The sequence below is a fragment of the Protopterus annectens genome, chromosome 7.part1 (genome assembly GCF_019279795.1).
Source record: "Protopterus annectens isolate FY-2018-M chromosome 7.part1, PAN1.0, whole genome shotgun sequence".
Taxonomy (NCBI): Eukaryota; Metazoa; Chordata; order Ceratodontiformes; family Protopteridae; genus Protopterus; species Protopterus annectens.
The window spans coordinates 192,008,095-192,033,955 of NC_056740.1; the positions used below are offsets into that span (position 1 = coordinate 192,008,095).

The 25,861-nt window shown below is 41.4% G+C and overlaps 1 protein-coding gene across 1 annotated transcript in view; it reads right to left on the bottom strand.

Annotated features, from left to right (window-relative positions):
- Positions 1–21,405, bottom strand: part of IRAK2 (interleukin 1 receptor associated kinase 2) — an 862,709-nt gene extending 841,304 nt beyond the window's left edge. The window contains exon 1 of the mRNA XM_044078636.1: positions 21,141–21,405. Coding sequence (XP_043934571.1) covers positions 21,141–21,276 — 136 coding nt within the window. The 5' untranslated portion in view covers positions 21,277–21,405. The remainder of the gene's footprint in view (positions 1–21,140) is intronic.
- Positions 21,406–25,861: the final 4,456 nt, after the last annotated feature.

A 25,861-nucleotide genomic window follows, 5' to 3' on the forward strand; every position in this document is an offset into this window, starting at 1 on the left:
TTCCTCTTTGCCAAATAAGATAATAATGCACATTTCTGAATTTTGTATTAGTCAGTGTCTTTGGCACCAATCATTTGTCTATCTTAGCCCCTTTTGCAATATGCTAACATCGCTTGGAGACTCAATGATTTCACCCAGTTTGCAATCATCAGCGAACTTGGTAAGCCACAGGTCATCTACTTTCCCCTGGACTTCCAAGAAATACATTCCAAACAGTACAGGGCCCAGCACAGATCCTTGTGGTATGGCACTGGTAACTCGTCTACTGGTAGAGGTGGAATCCCCAATTTTGACAGTATGCATTCCATCGGTGAGCCAGTTGGCAACCCATCTAGTGACATATGGGTTAATCTTTAGCTGGAAGAGTTCATCAATGATACCTGAATGGGGGATTGTATCAAAAGTCTTAGCTAAGCCAAGATAGGCAGTATATACTATTTTGCCTTCATCCAGGGCTAGGGTGACATTCTCGAAGAATCCAGCAGGTTCAAGAACCATGATCGCCCTTGACAAAGCTAAACTGGATTGGGTTAAGAGTTTGAAGGTCGCCTATGTCCTTGTTGACAAGGTCGATGATGATTCTTTCCATGGCCTTGCAGATAAGGCTGGTTAGGCTTATCGGTCTATAGTTCCCCAGGGTCAGTTGATGGACCCCCCTTTGTAAAAGGGGATTACTGCTGCTGTTCTCCACTCTGCTGGAACAAAGCCAGTGCTCAGGCTGAGGTTAAAGAGAGTCCCAAGTGATTCCACTATGTCTTGTTTTAGATTGTTTAGTAAGCAGCCTGGGATGTTATCTGGTCCCATAGAGGCCATGTCTTCAGCCTTGGAGAGCGCAGATATGACCTGCTATTTGGAGATACTAGCTGGAGGACTGGTGTCAGGTATGCTTTGGGGTATGACTAGTTAGGACAGGGGGTGAAGTTTGCACCAAATCTGTTAGCTAGTAGGTTGGCAATTTCTTCAGGTTCAGTACGAGAGGTACTGTCCGCTATAAGTTCAGCACATAGCTGAGTGTCCACTTTTAGATTTCAGCCATAGCTAAAGAATGCCTTATGATTATCCACAGCTAGGGGTGCTAATTTAGCTTTGTAACTAGCTTTAGAGGACTTTACAAGATAATTAATTTGCTTGCTGTGGAGGGCATTCTTCTTCTGCTGAGTAAGTTTCCTTTTGTTCTTAGACATCAGTTTCTTCCTTTTTGTTATATAACCTATTTATACTTGAGGTCCACCAGGGTGGCCTGTTTCTTGGGAAAACCTGGTTTTGATCTGGTCAAGTACAGCAGAGTCTATACAGTTGTTTATGTGTTTATACAGGGCATTTGTGTACTCCTCTACATAAGGGTCACTACTGGCTGTGTTAGGAGGGGGTTTGAAACTTTTCACACCATCACTTAGTAGGCTGTAGTTTGCTTTGGAGAAAATGTTCACTTTTTATTTTGCTCCAGAGGAGTTATCAGGTTTGATTGTCACTTTAAATATGTCAAATTTATGGTCCGACCTTACCAGGGAGGGCAACATACAGGGGATAGTGCAGTGACCCCCCCCCCATGTTGGTGAGTACTAAGTCTTGGACATTTGAGCCCACTGTGGGGGTGCAGACTAGCTGTCAGTATTTGTACTGACAAAGTACAGGAAACTCAGAGCAAGCATGTTTGTGCTCTTGTATGTTGCCCAGTCAATGGAAGGGTAGTTGAAATTTCCCATGTCTAAAGTGTTTGTATAGTGAGTGACTATAGCAAGTCCAGATAGGTGGTGTGCTTCTCTTGGTTCATTGTGGGGGACCTGTAGCTAGCAATGATGTGGTAAAGTGCTTTACCTACAGTTAGTTGGACCTGGAGTAGCTCAAGAGAGTCATATTGTTCAACCAGTCATGAGGTGTATTTGGCTTTAATGAAGAAGGATACACCTCTAACTTTGGTTCTTTCACACTCATTTTGGGATCTGAATATGTGGAAGGCATTGTAGCCTTGCATGGCCAGGGTGCACTCTGTGGCCTTGAACCATGTCTCATTGACTGCACAGACATCATCATCTTTCAAGGTGAGAAGTGCTTCCAGTGAGTGCAGTTTGCTGTTTAGGTTCCTAACATTAAGCAGCATAACCGTGAGTTTGTTTCGAGTGGATTTTTTTTCACATTGGAAATTTTTTTTTTGTTTTGACATGGTCTAAAAAAGGCACTATGGGGGAGGCAAGCACCTTTGCCAGTATCAGGAAGCCTAGAGAACAGGTAAATACCATCTTTAGTAAAAGTAGCGTGGTCTGTCAACCATGTCTTCCCAGGCTGACAAATACTGGATCCCCTTGGATTGACACCAGAAGCTAAGACAATTGTTGAAGTCAATAATTGTTTTGTCTATACTGTGGCATTATCCTGGGTGTAGGTAGAATGCTGCTTAAGGCTAGGAACATACCTGCCTGGGACATATAATCCAAGAGTTCGGTCATGTCTCTCTTCACATGGTCCAGACAGGTACATCTCAAATCATTCACCTCAACACGTACTATGACAGAGTTATAACAGTAATTATTAATGAGTGACTTTAGTGCGTGTGTGATTTGATGGATCCTGGCATCTGACAGACAGCTGACCGTGACCTTCTCGTTGTCCAGCCTAGTGACAGGGACATCTGTGTGTCTCACTATGGAGTCAGCTATAACCAGGACATTTGGTTTTGAGATGTTTTGCCTTATGGGCTTATCTGCTGAGACACTGGTGTGTGTGCTGTTATGTGTAGTGGATTCTACTTGCTTTGCAGTGCGTGCAAGTGGTTTGCGCTTGGGAGGTCTCTGATCTTTTGGTCGGCTTCTATCGAGCACCTGCACGTACATGGATTTCATAGGTTCAACTGTTGCTGTATGCCATTCCTTGGGTACATATCCTGTAGTAAGTCTGAGACTGAACAGTGACTTTATGTGAGGGTTCAGTTCTTCTTGGAGTTCGTGTAAGACGCAGCCCGGGACACCGTCCGGTCCCACTGATGCTGTGTTTTTTGCTTTGGAGAAGGCAGCTCTCACCTGTGCATCTGTGATGTCAGGGAGGCTACACTCTGTTGGGATAGACATTTGCTCTTTTGGGGGGGAAGGGGGGGGGGAGTTTGCACTGAACCTGTCTGCCAGGATGTTGGCAATGTCTGTGGGTTCAGTGTATTTTTTGTCATTTTGAACTAACTGAGAGCATATCTGGGAGTTGCCACCCAGGTTCCTGATATAACTAAAGAAGGCCTTGTGATTATCTTTAGCATCTTGTTCAATTTTTCTTTTGAAGCTGGCCTTAGATGATTTTATGAGGGATCGTAGTTTCTTGCTAGTACTGATCAGAGATGCCTTCCCTTTTTGGGATTTTGCTCTATCATGTAGTAGCTTCCTCCTTCTGTTGTATAGTTTATTTATGGCTGGGGTCCACCAGACAGGTCTCCTGCCTTTGGAGGAATGAGTCTTGGTTTGATTTGGGATAGCACGATCCATGCATTCCTGTAGGTGTCCATAGAAAGCGTTTGTAAAGGATTCTGCGGTTTGGGCCATATTTTCCATTGGCCCGGGGGCTTTGAAGGATTCCACCTCGGTTTTGAGAAGTGTGAAGTTTGCTTTTAAGAAGTTCTTCACCGTGGTTTTCTTGGCTGGGGGTGGGGATGGGATATGGATGTCCAGTGAGATTAATTTATGGTCAGATCTTACCAATGAGGGGTATACCTCTAGTATGGAACATAGAGTCCCCATGTTGGTGATGATCAGGTCCAATATGTTTTCCCCTCTTGTGGGAGTGGTGACCAGTTGTTCCATAGCATTTGAGTTTATACATTCTAGGAACCATTGGGCGAGGGTGTTGGGGCTTGAGTAGTGCTCCCAGTCTATGTTTGGGTAGTTGAAGTCACCCAATATAATGGTGTTTGGAGAGACCTTCATATTATCCAGTGTTCTCAGGAAAGCCGAGTGGGGTTCCTGAGTTTGGGAGGGTGGTCTGTAGCAGGCTACAAACTGAAAGGCAGTTTTGCCCACTGTTAGTTGCACATGGATGGTCTCTGATGCTTCATGCAGTGCCACTAACCTGGAGGTGTGGGTATCTTTGATGACTATGGATACTCCCCCTACTTTTGTGGTTCAGCCCGAGTTTTGGGGCCGAAAAGCATGGTATGAGGTATAACCTGGTAGTGCTGGGGTGCTCTCGGGAGACTTGAACCAGGTTTCTGTTACTGCACAGATATCGATATTCTCCATACTGAGGAGAGCCTCGAGTGCATGCATCTTGAGGTTTAGACTTCTGGCATTGAGCAGCATTACCCTTAGTTTCATTTTCTTTGTGTTGTCTATGGAGGTGGGTTTGTCTTTTGAGCCTTGCCTAAAAAAGGCACTATGGGGGTGGCAAGAGCCTTAGCCAGTATTCGAAAGCCCAGGGGTGGCAGGTGCAAGCCGTCCCTAGCGAAGCAACGTGGCTTGTCGAGCATGTCATCTCAGGCTGACAGACACTGGATCCCTTTTGAATGACACCAATACTTTAGTCAATTGTTAAAATTGATCATTTTGTCTTTATACTGTGGCATCATTCTTGGTGAGGGTAAGATGCTACTCAAGGTCAGGGTCATACCAGTGTGTTGTGACCTTGTTTTGTGTGACAGGTGATGTGTGTGCTAACAACCTGTTTGATGTCTGGTTTGTTGTTACATGAGAGAACGGATTCCAAATTCATAGTATAATTATATCTCTCACATATTGTATTTGTTTGTTTTAGCAGTAAGTGGTTGTCAGTATACATGAGGCAAATACTACATTGCCTCAGAAAAGTCCATGTCAATCAGGCTGGCCAGAGAAATGGTTGAAAACCGATTGTCCAGTATGGCAGGTTTTTACCATAACTACTGCTGAGGAGTGGGCTAGTGTGACCAGACTTTAATCTAGGATTAAAAAAGGGCTTAATATATTGAAGGTTAGGGTGATATAGCAACACTGCTCAGTGCTGAACTGAATTTCCCATAATGCAGCAAGGAAGCTTGGGAGGGTTCACTAGCTGATGTTTAGCAGAAAATTGTCTTTCAAGGTGTTTGCATCTACACAGGGCACCTCTGAACCCCACTGCATGGTGCCCAGCTACATGCAAATATGAGGCTTAAATACAGGCACAATTAAAACACTTTTAAGATAAACTACCAAATTGGAAAGTACACAATGAACTTTCCTCCAGTAATCTCTAACTCAGATGAGGCTCAGACTACACACTTCTGCCACAAGGGTGCAGACAGGGCCCTCAATGTAAAATGGCTGGAATAGTCCTCAAGTGTAACTATACAGTCTAGATTCAACAGATGTGAATCTAGTTTATGCTATGTATTAGCTACTTAAAGCAATAGAACAGCTTTTACAAAGTGCAGAAAATGCAGTAAAAATCAGCAAAATGATAAAATACAGTCAACAAAGTGCAAAAAAAAAAAAAAAAAAAAACACTCAAAAAGTACTTATTGTTTTGATTTTAGCAGTGGATGCTTTGGATTTCATCAGAATCTCTCAAGACCCCTGGCAAAAGTTATAATCTCCTGAAATATAAGGTATTACAGTTTCCCATGCAAGTGTAAGAAGGGGCATAAGATTCATATATTCCTGCTAGGCTAACTGCCCTTTGGCCATTCTAATCCTAGCCAATTACCTCATGTGAGAATTGAACCCTACACCTTTTGTCTGTAAGGTAAATACCTTAACCATTATGCCAACCTGTTGTTATAACCATCCATTTTCCTTCCCCTTTAATATCTATAAACAATGCCCTACTAACACCAAATACATAAAGGAACAAAATTTACAGAAGTGGGGTTATTTTAATTAAAAATACCCAACACTGACCATTCCTCAATACCAGAGTGTAAATGGGCACCAAACCTAGCATTTTCAAGGACATTAACTTTCTGACACTTGTAGCATAATGACATTGCAGTTTATACTGTGTAGTTATTCCACTACAGCCCTTCTTCGTAATGCATTCCTTATACATTTAACAATCAAGCTTAATATATCTTTTGTGCTTAGCATTTCTCTTCCATGTAACTCTTTTACCTAAAGAGATACGAACTTAGACCCACTTTTCTTTCATTCGTTTGCCTTTTTCTAGAATCCTTCTATAATACTTAAAATATGTTTGCCATCTCAGTTTCAAATGTAGTTTCTAAGAAATTAATTTACTGATTCTCTAACCCTTCTTCTTGCAGTTGTTCAGTATTTACATCCTCTGAAACTGTTTACACAATGACTGTCTCTGCAACCTCCTTTTGTGAGTGCTTAATAGCGCTCTCCTCCTAAGTCAAGCAGGGATGAAAACCCTGGTGTAAATTTTGTCACCCCATCCAATCATTAAGAGTAGTCTTAAAGGCAGACCCAGTTGGCTGAGAATATGTTGAGTTAGGAACCTATCCTTTCAGCAAGTCTTATTTCTTGGTGAAGATTTTATGTCACGAGGGTGGGTGTTTGTACAGTCACTGCTTTTGTTTTGAAACAGGTAGTCAAATAAGGCTGGGTCTTTCGTGGCTTGAAAACTGAGATGTAGGTCACCAGGGAACAGTTATTACACTACTGAGTATAAAGGGAGTTTTGTTAATCTATTGGGATAATTAAGGTATTTAAGGCCTTTAATTTTTCCTGGTTAAAAATCTCTGTAGTCCTTCTAGTTGAGTGATATGCTTTGAATTTGTACTTGCCAAAGAAGGCACTCTATTCAATGATGGATCTGAGGGAATCGAATAGCTTTATGATGACTTCCTTGGATCTTGAAGATGTTCCCTTGCAAAAAGAAGAACCACCCAACTACAGAATTATTCACAAAAGTATCCAGTTTTTTTACCACATCTGTCTGAAGAGGACTACTATTTACAACATATGAGAAAGGAATAACTTTTTTTGCTGAACACTACTATGCTGCACACTTTTCCATTTAACTTCAGACAGTTTTGCATACGATAGGTATGTGCACACACCAAATCTTGCTGAAGCTACTTAGTATCAGTGAAAGAGTAGATAAGATCACCCATTTTGCAGTCACCAGCAAGCTTGGTCAATTGTGCTTCTAAGTTATTGTCCTGAAAGACTGCAAAAGGAATGCTGAAGACAGGAGGGCCCAGCTCTTAACTCTGTGGTACTCCCCCATTACAATGTTTAGTTCAGAGAAGGTACCAAAAACTTTCTCAACAAGGTTTCTGCTGGACAGCCAATCTACAAGCCAAAGGGCAATGTAAGGGTGCACATTAATTTTATCTAATTTTTCAATAATACTAGCATGGGACATATAGTAAAAAGCCTTGTCCAGGTTGTGATAAGCAGCACATACTGAGTGATCACTGTCAACAGCCTCTAACATTTTCAAAGAAACTTACTAGGTTCGAGAGACAGAACCTGCTCCTCACAAAACTGTACAAATTAAGACCTATATCAGTTAAGCAGCTTATGTCTACATTAATGAGTAACAAGGTATATTGGGTTAGGGAAGAAGTTGTTTTTTTAATTAACTAGTTTATATAGGAGTGCCAAAATATTGCAGTGGAAAATGGGTATAAAGCCTTTGCAGGGGATACGGGCTGAGATATTCATAAGGGTGTCTGTTAAATGTCATTATATTTGGTTTGTGAATGTTTGGTATTGTCTATAAGTAACAGAGATGTTTTTATTGATAACCGGGTGTTCCGTCTATATTATTTTACACTGATAATATATTGCTGTACGCTAAGAATGTTGAACAGTCTTACTTTTTGATGGTTAAAATATTTTATAATTTAAAGATTGTTGGTTGAAGGTTAATTCAAAAGAAAGCAAGGGTGTTCATTTTGATGGGCACCTGGATGGAATTTAGTTTATTAAGCAAAAATCTGACTTGTTAGGTAGAAAGTTTGCAAATTTAGAGGTAGTAAAAGAACAATAGGAGGGAATTTCTGAACAGTGCAAGTTATTGTTTCTTTACGGAAGCTAGTCATTTATTTTGAGAAAAAAAACATTTATTGAAAACTCGTGTGATAAGGTTAGGTACTTATTTGGCAAGTATTTTTCTGATGCCAAAATAGTTAACAACTAAGCTGACTATTTTTTTCTTGAGAATATTGTGCAAGTGATTAAACCCAATCAATCAAACTGTCTTAAGTTAAGAACCGGCAATGATGCAATCAGCAATCTTACACTTGGCTACCTATTGAAATGTCAGCACTCTGTATTTAGAAAATCATGAAAAAAAATCGCTCTTCTCCTTAAAACCTCTTTTTGCAGGGAGGGTGTCTCTGAACTTATACATACCAACTTTGAGACTGCCATACCTCGGAAAACATTGAATTTTCAGAGAAATGTCATCTCAGACTTTGTATATAGAAGTCTGTTCTCTCAGCCGTTAGAGAAGCTGTATAAGGCAGGAATCAGACAAATTATGAAATTAGTGAAACATTTTTCCTTCTTAATAGATTAGGACATCAACAACTATTAATAAAGGAACATACTAAAACACAAAATGTCAGAAAAGAATTGCATATGTGCAGAAGTATGCATGTTTAAGACTGTCCCAAGGTGAAACAGTTTTGGGAAATACTTTCATGTTTCCCTTTTCAAAAATATCAGCATGTCATTGTTTTCTTAATTAGATTTAAGTTTTCCTTATTATGAATTATAGGCAAGTCTCTGTTAGCTGACTGTGAAATATTATATGCGCTATGGAGTGTGTGGGTTGCACATTCCCATTTTGTACTGTATAGTAAGAAATTGCAATTTACAGCTATGCCCAATGACATTCATACTGTTTACATTTACAAGTTTTACCTTGTAGGAATTTCTTCGTTTTTGCTTTTTTTTTTTTTGGAATAACCTGTTAAATCATATACTCTTTTTTCTGGTACCCAGTTTGAAAGAAGGAGAGGAAAAAAGCTTGCCAATAAGGGGATTCATAGCAGTAAAAGTGCAGTTGCTGCAGAAGCCAAAACATGGATGCAGTCACAGTGCATAGCAAACTGGCTCATGGACTGATTCCAGAAATTAAGACTAAGGACGTACACTCCTCAAAAAGGCTTCTTACCAGTGGTGTCCCTAAAGCTCAGCACTACGGCAGCTCATATCTGGTATTACTTCCCTGACATCAAAGCTAATATCAAAGGCCTTTGGTTGACAAAGTTTGTTGATGACTGCAAACTTGCAGCCATCATGAACTCCTGTGGGACTTCTACAAGGACTAACACACTCAAACATATGTTGTCACAAACCTGGTCTCAAATTAAATGCCAAAAAATAGTGTAGTACTATATCCTTTGGCAAACAGGATCATCTTTCCTCCTATAACATTAATACTGGCGACTCCATCAAAACATACAGTTGCCTGAGACTTGGGCTTGTGTTGTTGATAACTGACTTACTTTCTGATGTCACTCCAGAGGGATCCAATAGCTGTTAGCATAGGAGAACATGGTCAACAGACCATGCTGCTTTGCCAAAGATAGGCAGCAGCTAATGGATGTTGGATAAAACTTTATCCACCTTCTTGGAGCCATTTTTAGGCAATGCCAAAAAGACAAAACTACCAATATAATGAAAAATTCTCCAAGCAACCTTAAGGTGTTACTACTCACTGATAGGTGCCATAACAAAACACTCCACACCCTACAAGCACTCCCCACTCTGGAGACTGTAAACTTATTTGTTGTGACCAAGACCTGCTTGGTTTTAAAGCCATAGAAAGTACTCCAGTAGTGCAAAGCTACACAGCCTTCCACATATTTACAGAGCAGATCTGGGCCAAAGGTGAAAGTGGCTTGATCTATGCTAGCAACAAACATACTTCCAAGTTGGTTAAGCAGGATAATCCCATGGAGCTCATTCATGTGCAAGTCACCATAGATAAGGTTCTCATCATATCATGACTAACTACAGGTCACCATGTATGCTCATACAGTCTCATGACTCTTATCTAAACCTACTAGAGGTGCTCACCATCCAACCAAACACCCTATTCATGGCTGACTTTAACTACCCCTTTACAAACTGAGAAAGTTTCACTGCTTCAAACTCACACGCACATTACTTCCTGGGCTTTATTAACACAAACACCACGGAAAAGAGTGCAAGTTCCAACCAGAGGATCAAACATACTGGATCTGGTACCCAACAACATAGAAGAGAGTTATACCCCCCCCCCCCATGTCAAATCTTCACTTGTGAGGTCAGATCACAAAGCTCCATCCTTTGAAGGAAAAATCAACATGGAAAACCCAGCTAAACCAAGAACAGTTAGGAACTATTTTCAATGGCGGTTTATCAAAATTCAAAGCTTACCCTAACCCTGAGATCACAGCTATCTATGCAAACTTATTCACAGAGTCCCTATACAAATATGTGAATGGCTGCATAGAGGCTGCAGTGTCTGCCAGAAGTAAGCCAAAAAACATACCCCACTGGTGAAATACACACCTAAACAGGGTATGTAATAAAAAAAAAAAAACTCATGACCAAAATCAGGAAGAAATCTAATTAGGTCCAACAAGGCCAACAACACGATCAGGACAGCCTCACAGGCTAAGGACAATCACAAAGCCTTCTTCAGCTACATCTGGAACCTTAAAATTAACACACAGCAGTAGGTGAATGGTATCACCTTCACTAAACAGGGTGACATAGCAAATCTTAATGGCTGATAAATTCAACTCACACTTCATCTCCCACTTCCCTCTACCAGGTGAAATCCCCTCCAACATATTACCCCCCCCCAACTATTAGTAGGAAGCAGGTACTGGCAGCACCCACTAAAGCCAAGAACACCACTTCCAAAGAGCCCAACAACATCCCTAGTTGCTTCTTCAACAGTGTAAAACATGATCTATCAGGACCACTTAAGGAACTCTTCAACCATAGCCATGGAACAGGCTATGTTCCAAGTGAATGGGGGAACACAACAGTCTTTCCCCTTCACAAGGGCGGACCATCAACCAACCCAGGGAACTACAGAACCATCAGACTGATAAGCCTGACATGTAAAGCTGTGGATTATAATGGAAATAACAAACAAGGACATTGGCAACATGCAAGCACATGACCCATCCTAGTTTGGCTTTCTTAAGGGATGGTCATGGCTACTTAACCTGACAGACTTTGAAAGGGTCACAGAGACAATGAATAAAGATAAAACAATGCATACTGTGTATCTTTGATGTAGCCAAGGCATTCAATACAACAACCCACTCAGGCATTTTTAAGAAGCTCTCTGAGCTAGGCATAAATACCTGCATAACTCACCCGACTGCCGGCTGGATCACAGGCAGGACCTAAGAAGTCAAGAGTCGGTGAGGCCACCTCCATCAAGAGACCACTCATCAGTGCAGTATACCAGGTCTCGGTCCTGGCCCACTTCTGTTTGCTATCCACTTCTCAGAAGTCAAGGTTAATGTTCAAGGTCTCTGGCTCACCAAATTCACAGATGACTGTAAGTTGTGAGCTATTACAAATTCTCCCAAGATATCATCTTGCAAGACGGTTTAACACAAATGACTAGTGTCAAAGCCATGGCCTAACACCCAGTGACAAAAAAATGCATTACAATGCCCTTTGTGAAACTATCAACCCAAGTTAATTAGTCCATCAATAAAACATCCCAAAGAGTCAACCCAGTAGTAAGAGATCTATGAACATACGCAGACAATATTCTGGCATTTGACCAACATGTAGCTAAGATAGAAAAAAATGAATTCTATGTCACCCAACTTATAGGTAAGTGTATGGTATTTGGGTCCAAGCAAGTTATAGTACCACTCTACTCAGGTCTTATCAGACATGTCATTAAGTACAATGCCCCCTTCGGCATGCATCTAACCAGACACTTGCAATAGCCGGAATGCTCCCAAAGGTTTCTCACCTGGAGAATTCAGGGCATGAATACCCCCGTCCTACACTGATACCTAATCTCTGTATTCAGTCTCCTACAGGCTGCTGAGAGGGGATCTTTGCCTGGCTTACAGGGCTTCCACAGACCTAGCCCTGATGGATTTGTTGCACATGCGGAAAACAAACAGCACTAGAAACACTAGATCTAAGGATCTGAAATTTGCTTGTGACATAAACAGAACATGCTGGAGAGGATAGAGGCCATAAATAAGAAAAGTATTATCCTAACACCCCCCTTACAACTCTTTAGTTACCTCCCTATGAACAAGTACCCCCTCACTTTTTGACACCCAGGATACTTGGGACCCAAATGACTCAGTGCATGTAGTTAGGCTTCCAAGAGCCCTAGTGGTCATTAGCCTAGTAACAACCTAGAAATCTATTAAGCTATAAACTCTCCTATGACCACCATTAAGCCAAGGTTGTTAGCAGAGCCATATATTTTGCCCAGCTGATTACAAAGGCTATTTAATCCAGGTCCAAGAATATAATTATACCTCTCTTCTCCTCCCTTATTAGACTAGTAATTGAATGCAATGCTCTGTGGCATGCACATGCCCAAACGTATGATCCAGTGTGAAGGACCCAACATTTAATTACAAGTAAAATGAAAGGCCCAAGTTCCATTACTTATGATGAATGCATTAAAGCTCTACCTCTCCTCTCTGTCTTGTAAAAACTCACTAGTCATGATCTCTGCTTGGCTTACAGGGCCTCAAATGACCCTGTCCTGGGTGATCTCCTCCAAACTTGAAAAACCAGCAACACCATAAACACCTGTACTAAACACCTTAACCTTCATCACAATATAAACTGAATCTGCTCATTTGACAGATATTTCACTCAAAGAATTCTCTTCTAGGATAATCTCTCCCATCATTTTAAACAAAGTAGTTCCTTCAACCTCTTCAAGCACAGCCCTGATGAATGGATAAGTAACCACAAATACAACTCTGGTCTCACCCTCAAACCCTCAACAAAAGGTATAGTAAGAGGGAGAAATTGCAGTGACCCTCTTCCTAGTAACAACTTATGAATGAATAAACCTAACTATTAGAATATAATAAAAAATGCCTTTGTACATTTCAGTAAGAAGAAAATTACCTAAAGTGTCAACCTCCTAACTTTTCAGTAAGATATGTGATATGCACAGCCATGTATGCCAACATTTTCAGTTGCTTTGATGACAGTAGTGATCCCCTACCCATCCCCACTAGAAAAGACCAACCACCCAAGTGAACTAACATGCTAAACAAAATACAGTAAAGAAAACAGAAAGCTTGTGCAGTTCTCTCTGCAGTTAAGCAATAAATTAATAAATTGAATAGGTGTTAGTTGCAGTTCTCTCTGCAGTTAAGCAATAAATTAATAAATTGAATAGGTGTTAGTTGATGCAGCAGGATGAAGAATCAACAGCTAATCAGAACTGCTGTTGTCACTTTAAAATTCATCTTCATCACTGATAATTCTATTCATAGTGACAATTTAACAGATCATACTTAAGCAGAAGGAGATACTGGTGGGCCAAGAAGGGGTATTTTATTAGACCTACTGCGAGTTCTGAAAATCTAATAACCCTACTGTGCACCAGTTTAGTTACCACTAAAATTAGACAAAAGTTAACTACAGTAGGAACAGGACAAACACAAGCTTTGAGGATGTAACAGATGATCTTATGACATCCTGCCAAGTTCTGTCTGTTCCTGGCTGTAACTAGATGCCCCCTGACTGATGATCCCATCCCTCATGGAAACAGACTGTCCATCTTCCCTCACAGCATTACAAGAGTGGGAGGTGCCTGGGAAAACTGATTAACATTATGCCACTGAAAGGAAAAAAAAACAGGAACTACTGGAGTCACAGAAGCCATGTATGTCGCTTTGAAAATGCAATGACCATACCAGTAGGGTTGTACTGATAACACCAGTGTGCCATCACTTTTGAGGCAGCTGAGGGAGAGAAATTAGTATATTCCACAGCCTACCACCAACTCCCATGACCTGAGGAGGAATCAGCCATTTAGCTTGTTAATGCCATAAAGGAGGAAGCAACCAAGTCAATAGATTAGAAATGTGCCAAGGAAGCTGAAAAAAAAATATTATCCAGCAGATGCCAAGAAAGAAGGCAGTCTAGCTGCTGGCACAGCACATTAGGTGGAAGGCAAACCTGCTGTCAAAAAAAAACAGCCATCAAAAACCTTGCGGACGTCATAGCTGAAGATGTGTCACTACATAATGCAGAATATACACTGTGGTACAATAGAGGGTGGCAGCTACAGGTTCTGAAAACATAGGGTGCCTGATATACAATCTAATATGTGTAAATTAGGCACATTCCGTATTACATAAACTGTGTACTGGCATCTGTACAATATCCATGGGCGTACAGGCAAGAAGGACAACAACAGTTATGGCCCACTGGTCTACTGCCCTGTGTCTGCAAAGTGCCAGTCCAGATATAACTGCCTCCATCGTGAGCTCACTGGCATTATACATGGGCTTTAGATTACCCTGGCATTTTGGTACACACTAAAGAGAGCATACAATACTCTCCATGTTACCCTGAAGCCAATCCACATGGGTGCCATCTCCATCTCCGACAAATCTTTAATACAGCAGTTGGACCTCTGACTATAATGTGTTAGCATTCCTAGTTTCCAAATGGAAATGAGAGAGGTAATGGCACTGGCATTTCTGTCACAGGGGACATCCTTAGTGTACGTAATCAGTTGCAGGAACATTACACATGGGAAGTTATACAACTGCAAGGAACAGTTTAATGAAACTGGTGCCAGAGCCATGGCATCAAGCTAAATGCCAAAAAGTGTGTAGTCATCCCCTTTGGCAAAAACAAAGTGCCCACAAATTACCACATAGGTGGTAATCCATTAAGTACAGAAGAACTAATTAGGGACCTGGGGACCCAAGTTGATAGCAATCTCTCATTTGACAACCACGTGGCCAAAGTGGTTAGAAAAACATTTTATATAGCCCACCTAATCATGAAGGGATTCACATCTAGATCAGGGGAGGTCATCGTGCCTCTTTACACATCCCTCATCAGGCCCATAATTGAGTACAATGCCCCTTTTGGGATGTACCTTACCAGACACCTGCAGCAACTGGAAAGATCCCAAAAGTACCTCACCAAGAGGATCAAAGGGCTCAAACAGATGCCATATGCTGCCCGGTTAAAGAAACTCCAGCTCTACTCAGTGGCATACTGCCTGTTCAGAGGCGATCTGTGCCTGACGTATAAAGCCATGTCCAACCCGGAATTAATGGACATGCTGCACCTCAGAAAATCCAAATCCCATTGAGCTACACGCTTGAGAGACTTGAACCTCAGCACTGAAATAAATAGGACATGCTGGAGGGACAGATTCATAACCCAGAGGCTCCCTTCACTCTGGAATAAAATCCCAGTCCAGGTTAGGCAGAGTCCCTCATTGACTCCCTTCAAGAGGAATCTTGATGAGTGGATGGGAGATAGTAGGTTTACCCCGGGTTTCACTTCTGTGTCACTGTTAGACAGAGGCACAGTATACTAACCTCGAAAAAGGGCATAGCAAAATAAATTTAAAATGGGTGGCGAAAGCCAAACACATTCTGGCTAGGCTTATAAATGCCCTAGGGCAGATAGCCTAGTATGAACCTATGAACCTATAACTATTATCAGTGGGTGGTCATGACACTACAACAAACACATACTGTGCACCTAGCAGATATTTCTGTCATTCCAACCAAGCTTTCAGTCTGCTGAGGCACAAGCAGCCAACTCACTCCTCTACACTCAAAATTCTGTGAATGGGTGCCACAAAGGGCTCTACACAAGTTGAGAGGCGTAAGGAAGCTGTTTTGCATAGTTTACCCCACCCATAAACATCACTGCTTTGCCCAGTGACATGATGTCTCATGATGACCCACATCAGATGCTGGTACAAAGAGCACTGGATACCATACTTGACTTTCTCAGGGCTATTGTACACCATCTCAGGATGTGCAAGCCCAACCTCTTACTTGTATATCTCCCCAGTGCCTGTTATCTACTGTCAGATATCCCTGTCCTGCTTACCCTTGTCTTTCCACTGATTTCTCATTGATGGCTGCCATCTGGTGATATTGTATGCTTATGCCTGCTGCCCATGATCTCCACCACTACAGGGTCTGCCACTGGTCCGATACACTAATTGTACTCTACTGGGACCCTACTTTTGGATGCCTGTGTACTGGCTGTAACACAGACGTGGACTTCTGTCTGCACTCGGCCAAATAGTCTACTAATAACACCCACCTCTGCTTCACATCCTACATTCTTCTTCTGTGTGTTAATTACTATTACTGGCCACTGCTATCAACCCATGGGTTGTGCAGCCTATGTGGTCCTATGTATGATTAGAGAATACGGACCTCTTCTAGACAATGAAGTACCTTGCTGCCAACTGTATCCTACTCTTGAATGCTGCACCTCAATTGTTGGGGTGTCTCATTTGCGAAGTTAATATATGGTGTAATACACCTTTCTTTATGACTACGGCTTTGTGGGCTATCTTCATTTATCCCATTCCAACCTTGGCTGGCTTCATGTGGTGGTGGTGTTGATTCTTCCTACTGCCCCCCTGCCATGGTGCACAGTGAATCTCCAAGATGGCTTCATGGGCATCTCCTGACATGGATTGTTTCTGTGCTTGCTATAGAATACCTTACAGGACTTCATTACACTGGCGTGTGGATGATGCTGCATAACAATTGCTCTTGTCACAGCCTTCTTGTTTAAGGAATATGTGACTCTGGGAAAACCCTGTTGCTCTCTGACTGCCAGTGCTTAATATACATTAATTTGTTGTTGTGTCTTCATTACAGATTTTTAACTGCCACCCTTATTCTTTTGCCTGATATTTGTTATGGGGACATTTGGGTTTTGTGTTGAAGTTCTACCTAATGTGGATTATTATTCTGATGTATCTATTGTGGATATCTGCCACCCTTCTTTTTTTGTCTGATCTGTGCTATGGTTACATTTACTTCTTGCTGCTTTTCTGTGTCTCGTTTGTCCATGAATGCTGGGAACATTACACTGCACCCTAGGCTTTCACTCCTAACACTGTTCATTATACCTTGTGTGATTTGATACTGTGACACCCTTCTTTACATTGCCCAAATTAGGCTGCTACTACATATGTGGTTTTGTATTTGTAACACGTTTTATATTTGTTACTCTCTACGTGTGCTTAAAATCTGCAGGCTGACTTTTTTTTCCAGCAACTTGCACCTTCCCAAATTAAAATAAACATGTGGGTTAATGTACACCTTCTACTTCAGTATTTTTTCATAGGTCACACATGGCAGACCATTTCTTTCTGCAATTCTGGGCATTTCTCCTGCCTCTGTTCATTTGTTAACTAGTTCCCCTATGCTGTACAACACAGTACACTGTAACATTCATCTACCACTCACTCACTGACCTGCTTCTACAGCATGTTACATTTTATGTAAGCATTTACTTAATTCTGTTATGAAGACAATGTTGAGTGCAATTTATTAATTAGAATACTACCATCTCTTTTAATACTGCTGCTGTTACAGATTACATTTACCCCACTCCCGACCTTCTTTTTCAATGCTACTTACTGCACATGCCTTAACACGATTAATTCTAATATGGCTGGATCTTCTCATCCTGCGACCCCTCCTGATTCCACTAGTCATTCATAGGTAGATACTAGGCTATTGGCCCTAGGGCCTATACAAGCCTAGCCAAACGGTACCCTGGCTTTTGCCAACCAAGAAAATTATTTTCCTGCACCCCTGTCAAGCAGAGCCACAGAAGTGATCCTCGGGGTGAATTTCCTATCTCCCATCCAGTCATCAAGATTTTTCTTGAAGAGTGCTAATGAGGAGCTTTGTTTGATATAAACAGGTAGTTTATTCCAGAGTATGGGAAGTCTCTGGGACAGGAATCTATCCCTCCAGCATGTTCTGTTTATTGTGGTGACAACGTTTAGGTCCCTAGAGCGTGTAGCTCGGAGGGATTGGGATTTCTTTATGTGGAGCATGTCCAACAGCTCTAGGTTTGACATAGCTTTGTATGTTAGGCAGAGATCACCTCTTGAGTAGGCGATATGCGACAGAGTAACGCTGGAGTTTTCTGAGACGGTCTGCATATGGCATCTGTTTGAGGCCAGTAATCCTCTTTGTGAGGCATTTCTGTGGCCTTTCCAGTTGTTGTAGATGTCTTGTGGGGTACATACCAAAAGGTGCGTTGCACTCTATAATGGGTCTAATGAGTGATGAGTAGAGGGGAACAATGACCTCTTTTTTCCTGGATGAGAAACCTTTTGTGATGAGGTGTGCCACGTGGAAGGATTTCCTGACTACTGTGGCGATGTGATTATCAAAGAAGAGACTACTGTCCACCTGTGTCCCAAGGTCTCTTATCACACATTCGGTGTTAAGTAGACTACTGCCTATGTGGTAGTTCATAGGTACAGAGTCTTTACCAAAAGGGATGACAATCCACTTTTTGGCATTGAGCTTGAGGCCATTGCTTTGACACCAGGCCCTTTTGTAGGATGTCCACATTGTTAGGAGTTTTGATTATGGCTCCTAGTTTGCAGTCATCTGCGAACTTCGTTAGGCAAAGACCTTCTGTGTTAGCCTGTACTTCAGAAAAGTATATACCAAACAGGAGAGGACCCAGGACTGAACTCTGTGGTGCTCCACTTGTCACTGGTCTGAAGTTGGATTTAGAGTCTGCTACTTTCACAGAGTGGGTTCTGTCAGTGAGCCAGTTGGCAAACCATCTTGTGACATAGGAGATTTATACCTAGCTTAGGGAGTTTGTCTATAATTCCAGAGTGGGGGATGGTGTTGAAAGCCTTGGCGAGATCCAGATAGGCTGTGTGAACCACCTTCCCCTCATCTACGGGCTTTGGTGACCTCTTCAAAGAAGTCTATCAGGTTTAGTAGACATGATCTGCCTTTTACAAACCTGAACTGGGTAGGGTCCAGAGTTTGGAGAGTACCAATGTCATTGTTTAAAAGTTCCATGATGATACGCTCCATAGCCTTGCAGACCAGGCTCATCAGGCTAATGGGGGGGGGGTAGCTCCCGGGGTCCGTGGTGGCTCCCCCTTTGTGGAGTGGAATAACCGTTGCTGTGCGCCATTCAGTGGGCACAAAGCCTGAGGTGAGGCTACGATTGAACATGGTACTTAGGTGGGGTGCCAGTTCGTTCTGTAGTTCATGTAGAACACAGCCTGGGATGTTGTCAGGTCCCATGGATGCTGTGTTTTTGGCTTTGGAGAGTGTGTTTTTTACCTGTGCAGCCATGATTACAGGTATTTTGCATTCTTCCAGTATAGAGATGGGCCCTGTAGGGGATGACAGAGGGGTAAAGTTAGCACTGAACCTATCTGCCAGGATGTTGGCAATATCAGTTGGTTCTGTATATTTAGTGCCATTGTGATGTAACTCAGAGCATATCTGAGTGTTCCCATTGAGATTTTTGACATAGCCATAGAATGCTTTGTGGATGTCTTTAGAATCAGTGGTGATTTTGTTTTCGTAACTAGCTTTGAAGGATTTTATGAGAGATCTCAGCTTCTAACTGAGGCTGACCACAGTGTTCCTCCAATCATGGGCTTTTACTCTTTTTTGCAACAGTTTCTTTCTTCTGTTGTAGAGTTTGTTTATAGCAGGGGACCACCAGATTGGCTTCCTTTTTTTGAAGGATAGCACTTTGGTTCTGTTAGGGATTGCATGATCCATGCACTAGTGTAAGTGCTTATAAAGTGCAATTGTGTAGGATTCAGCAGTTGTACCTCTATTCTCCATCAGCATGGATGTCGTGAAGTTTGCCACTTCTGTCTTAAGAAGCATGAAGTTGGCTTTGGAGAAATTTTTTACGGTGGTTTCCCTAATGGGGGGTGGGATGTGGATGTCTAGGATTCATGCACATCTTATCCTGTTGATGCTGCTAGGTTCATCTGACTTCTTTTATCGTACTGTGATTTACCTGACTCTATGAATACATCTCTTCCCACCACAGATTCATTTATTCACCCTAAGGATCTTCTCATTTATTGTTTCTGCTGTGGGACTGTGGAATTTGCTAGTATTTGAAGGTCTGTTTCTGTCTGTGGCCCTGGCTATTTAAATCAAACTAAATCTCTTATGCTTTATTAATGCTACCAATGGTCTTTAATCTGTTAACTTTGCGGGGCTCCTGACTCCTTTAACCCTGTTGTGGATATACCACTTTTAATCACTCCTTTCATTCTTTTAGATCCCTGTTCCTTAATTTTTCTCGCATCTCATCAGCACCCCATTAAGCGGTTATTTGTGGGATGGGGTTATCTGTTGCTGTTTTGTAGGACAGTTCTTATTCAGAGCATGAGCATTCAATTCTGCAGAATACATGTTTTCCAATGTTTTTTCTCTAACTACAAGAAACTGAGATGCTTTATCTGAAACACTTTAATATGGTAACGCGGAAACAAGTAAAACGGTGGGCTTTTACTTTGGTAAATGAAGTGTAGTGAAACTCAACCATCTGCAGTCATGCAAAACCTTATGTTTCTATAAAACATGTCCCGTTCGGAGCATCTGAAAAAAATAGCAACACTGTATCATGGCATTACTGGAAACATCAGTAAACTCAGGTACCACAAAATGCAAAGCGACAGAACAAATATAATTCCTGAATTTTGATACCGCTTACCTTTCCCTACTCTTTCTAGGAATTTAGCTCTGTTATTGGCAACATCTATGACGTCGCTACAAACAATTCAGGATTGAAATCACTAAATTCTGAAACGACAGATCGTTTAGGATAAACTAACAATAGCTAACAAGTGACTCTGAGAGTACTACTGATTTTGTTCCAAGGATGTAACCGGAAATTAATATTTTGCACTCAGATTTCATGCTGTTGCCCTCACGACCCACCCTGCTATTTAAACAGTGTACTCAACTCTCAAAATGATGCCCTCTATGCAGTTCAAAAAGGGACATTATTTTCAACTGTTGCCAGTTATAACCGTAGTTTAGACGTGCATTTATATATGGATAGCGTGCCTTGTATAGCATTGTACAGTGCACAATAGTTTGGTCAGCTCTAAACATTCACTGCTGTCTGGACTATAAAATATATTATGTATGCCAGATACTCATAAAAATGATCTCGCTTGGGTACAGCGAGTATAACTAGCTACACCCCTGCTTTGTTACCTATTTGCATTCAAGGTTTGACAGTTGTGCTCACCGAATCGCATCCAGTCCCGATCACTTAAAGAATCGATTTCGTTGCAAACTGTGTGCAGAACCGTGGATGGCAGATCATATATACACGCCGATCGACAGTTGTAGCGCGATTCCGTGCCAGACGTCTCCTCAGCCATATGTGCAGATTTGTGTTCTCACAGGAGTTATCAATACACTCAGGTGCTCTCTAACTCTCCAAACCTGCCTGCCCAAAACAACTGGAAACGTCGATTCGCCTGCCCTCTCTAAACTTTGTCTGACGTCAAAATAAGCAAACTGGAAAAATAATCTGACGCAAGGGGCGCTAGTTAAAACTGCGGAAATTTACTTCAAGGAAGGGAGTGCCAAACAAATGGTCTGGGTTAGGTGTTTGGATACTAATTACCACTTTATATGAAAGATCCGAGATTCGGTACTCTACAAAACAACCAAACACCCCTCTTCTCTCTTTCCTGTTTACGCACCATGTGGAATATTGGGCAATACGTATCTTTTCAGCGGTCTTGTTTCTGTAGTGTTTACGAGTTTTATGGGTTCAAGTTCCTTTTGTACTGTTGTTTGGGTTGCCACCTTTTCAAATGCCCAAAGACACTCAAAATTGGCCGTGTGTGTGCGTGCGTGCGTGTGTGCCTTCTGTGGAAGGGTTGGGCGCCGGGCTGGCAACTCGACACTGTATAACTCCACTGCCAATCATGAGCGGACGGGTGATCCGCTGTGTCGACCCCTAACCGGGAAAAGCCGAAAGAAGAAGATTCTGTTTCTTGTAACATTTAGGTGTTTCAGATGCAGAATAACTGCTTTATGCAACTATTACATAAAATATATTGGAAATAATTTTGCTCTAAAATTTCAGGACATTTGCCATTTTTGCAATTGTTTTGCAGGACACAACTGCCAAACGAAGGACAGGTGGTAACCCTAACTGTTGTCCGCTTGTATGATTTGGCAAATGCCCTTCCTGATGCAACCCTCCCCATTTATCCGGGCTTGGGACTGGCACAAAGAAATGCACTGGCCTGTGCATCCCCAGTGGCTGGGTGTGACAGAGCAGGATGCAGAGGACAGGAAGAAATGGAAACACATGATCCTCTGTGGCGACCCCTAAGGGGAGCAGCTGAAATGGGTTCAAGTTCCTAGCCCAAGCGCCTTACCCTCCTCGGAGGGTGTAGAACACCCACTTACACCTAGAGCCCATTGAGAGTGCCCAATCCACCTACTACATGTCTTTGGAATGTCGGAAGAAATCGGTACGCCTAGAGATAACCATGCATAGGCATACAGATTGTCTACAGAAGGCACCCCTTAGCCGAGAATCCAACCAAAGAACCTGTTGTTGTGAGGTGACAGCTCTAATAGCTACAACATTGTACTGCCCTAGACAAGAACTCTAGTCAGGTTAATGAACTGAAAGTGTTTTGTTACTAAAGCAATCTGGGAATCTGATATGAAACTTGTGGATTATAGGGTTAAGCTGTATTCAGCTCAGAGGTTTAACCTTGTACGTTTATCCTCTATCTAACTGTATTTGTGAGTTTATCCTCTATGTGCTTTTGACTCATAGTACAGTGGATTGAAGGTAGTTAGGTTTACTATCTACCCTTCCTTGTACAAAACAGTCCCAATTTAGGTAGCTGTACCTGCAGGGAAAAAGGGAGCAGCTGAGGAAATGGAAAATCCATCCATCCTCAACACTTTTCTCATTTTGCACATGGGATCAGGGTGTCACTTCTACAGTGACAATCATCTTAAGCCAGGTTTACACCACCAAGTGACTAGCTCTGCCACAGTAACCACACAAAGGAAACCAACGGCCTGTAAACTCCCAAAGGAAATCCAACAGCAAACTCAGCTGGAGTACACCCAAAGTAAGCAGCTATACAAGCAGATAAATCCAATAAGCGAAAAACTGAAAGATGAAAACTGGAAAACTGGAAAAACTCTGGCAAAACTGCTTTATTTAAGCCTTAAACATATAGCTTTTCGTCAGTCCACAGACTAACTTCTTCAGAAACAACGTATCCAAAAAAATAGGAATAGCCAATTATTTTGCTGAAATGTAAAATTCAGCCTTTTGCACTGGCTGTAGATACTGTGTTTCTGTAAAAATCCAAAGGTTTAACAAAAATGTCCCACTTTGGCCTTTGAAAATGTGGTAGCCTTAAAGGTAGTCTTCTTGGTATATTTTGTATAGAACCCCCCACCTGGTTTTGGTTGCAGTGAATCAGCATTGTTAACTGCCCCTGTTCTTGTAAGACAGTCCAGATTAGGGCATTTTTATCCACTATCAACTACACCTCAAATTCCTCATTTTGTGTCAGGACCAGTCTTAGGCTAATTGGAACTATTTGGCCCAATGGGGACTGCTCCTTCAGGATGCTCCACACTAGGCTATGATAAGGTCATTTCGCAGTGTGTGTCACAACAACAGAGTACAAGGCCTGAGAGAAGAACAACAAGATATGTTGGATTTGCATGTAATCCCCAAGTCCAATAGTTTACTAATGTTATAACATTTCTTATGACAAAATACAAGCTAATAACTAAACATATTGCTTTATTTTTAATATACAGTAATAGCATATATTATTGATACTAAGATCCAGCAACAAAAATCACTTGCAGATCACTAAAGCCAATAACTCTGCTGGTGAAGCACTATTCTCTTGCGCCATAGCTAAATTATGGAACTCACTCCCACCCACAATTACCTCTGTACCATCATGCACCCACTTCAAAACTTTACTAAAAGCGCACCTAAAACATGCTGGCTATGCCCTTGCAACTCCCACTCTAATATCATCCACCCCATCCAACCACTACCTTTCTTTCCACTCCACTAACTACCTTGATTATAGCAAGCTCAGATGCTCATAAGCCTAGTACTTATTATACAGCAGGAACTTCTCATTGTAACATTTGTTAATGTCTGTTATGTACTTCACAGATAAAGATTCTAGTTGTCTACTGATGTACTATGATGAATTCTTCATCTGTAAATATGTTGTAAGTAATTGCTATGTTAAATTGTTAATCGCTATGTAATCCAATGTAACTACTCTCTGTTTATTTTACTGTGGAGCTTTTCTCCCCGGGCCTCCGCTGAAAATGGACCTACGTCCAGTCGGACACTCCCGGTCAACAAATTTAAATAAATAAATAAATATACCTTATTTGAAATTGTCTTAAGTGCAGGAAGCCAGCAAGTGAGTGGGGTTGATTGTAGGTAGATGGTCAGCATGGGGGCTCAACAAAATTGTTCAAATTAGGCCCCAGCAATTGCTAAGGCTGGACCTGTTTTGCTTCACAAAAATTTCCTTGTTTTCTACACTGAAAACATTTTTCTCACATACTGAAAATCATTATAAATCATGGTACTGGTTTCCAGCAAAATATTATGTTAGTCTGTAATATAAGTATAAAAGAATAGATTTATTCATGCTATGAGTATTTAAAGCTGTTATCTCGTAGCATGTTAGACAAATGTTCTTATATATAAAGTTGTTCCACTGACAGCATAACAGACTCTGCTTGTTGGTGTTGGAGGTGTTTCCTGCTGTGCTCCTTTCTCTCCCCCATTCCCCTCCTGACATTACAGTTATAAGACCTGTTCTCCACCCAGAACTCCTCCTACTTTCCACCCCTCTAAAGACATACACATAAATATAGAAATAGCCTGGGCACATGAATACACACACAATTCCTAAACCATCAGTCTAAATTTAAGCACTTTAACTTTCTTTCCCCTTTGTATTTATTAACTAACTACAGTGATCACAACTTACACCATTTACCTCACTCAGCTATCTACTTCTACCCCTCCTATATTCATACCCCAGTGTTCTAGCTCCTCTTTCTCTGACATATCTTTCTTCTACAAAGCTACATATCATGATTCTCTTAAATATGAATGTATCCTTACTCTTCATGTTTTATTACTTTACAACTTACCATACATCACTCAATCTTATACACATTTCACCCACTATGTGCTCCACCTCTAACCATTCAAATCACCCCACTTCACCACTGATTGCTTCCACTATATATGAAGACTCACCCAATCTTTATTTTATATTCAAATTACTAAACCCTCACACCTACCACATCAAAATAAAACTAACTACTACAGTCAAATCAAAACAAGCTTACCAAACATATCCATTTTCTCTTTTTTACCACTCTGTGGATATGTTCAGCTCAATTTCCAGCCCCTCCTCCCGTCCTGACTCTCCAGTAGCCTCCAAAACACATCTAAAGCCACCCCCACTCAGCCCACCCATCTTCTTCCAAAACAAGGACCACACCACTATCACCAAAATGATCAAAACCCAATTTACCAATCTCAAGCTCTCCCAAACAGCTTAAATTAATTTCCTTAAATACTCATAGCATCTGTAATAAAATTTCAGAGCTCCATGCTTGGATCTCCAGTAAAACACCAAATATTCTTGCCTTAATTGACACATGGCTAAAACCCCATATATTTGACTCTGAAATATCACTCCTGGTTATAATATCATCAGGGCTGATAAAACTAAAAAAAAATGGCGGTAGAGTAGCTTTACTATACCCTATTTTGAAATCCTACTCTACAGTAAACTGATTTTCAAATTCCATAATGCTGAACTCCTCATCCCTCATCTTTTATTAAATAACCATAAGCAACTATGTATTATAGTACTCTATATTTCCCAGGTAATAAGGCTACAGCTCTAGAAAACA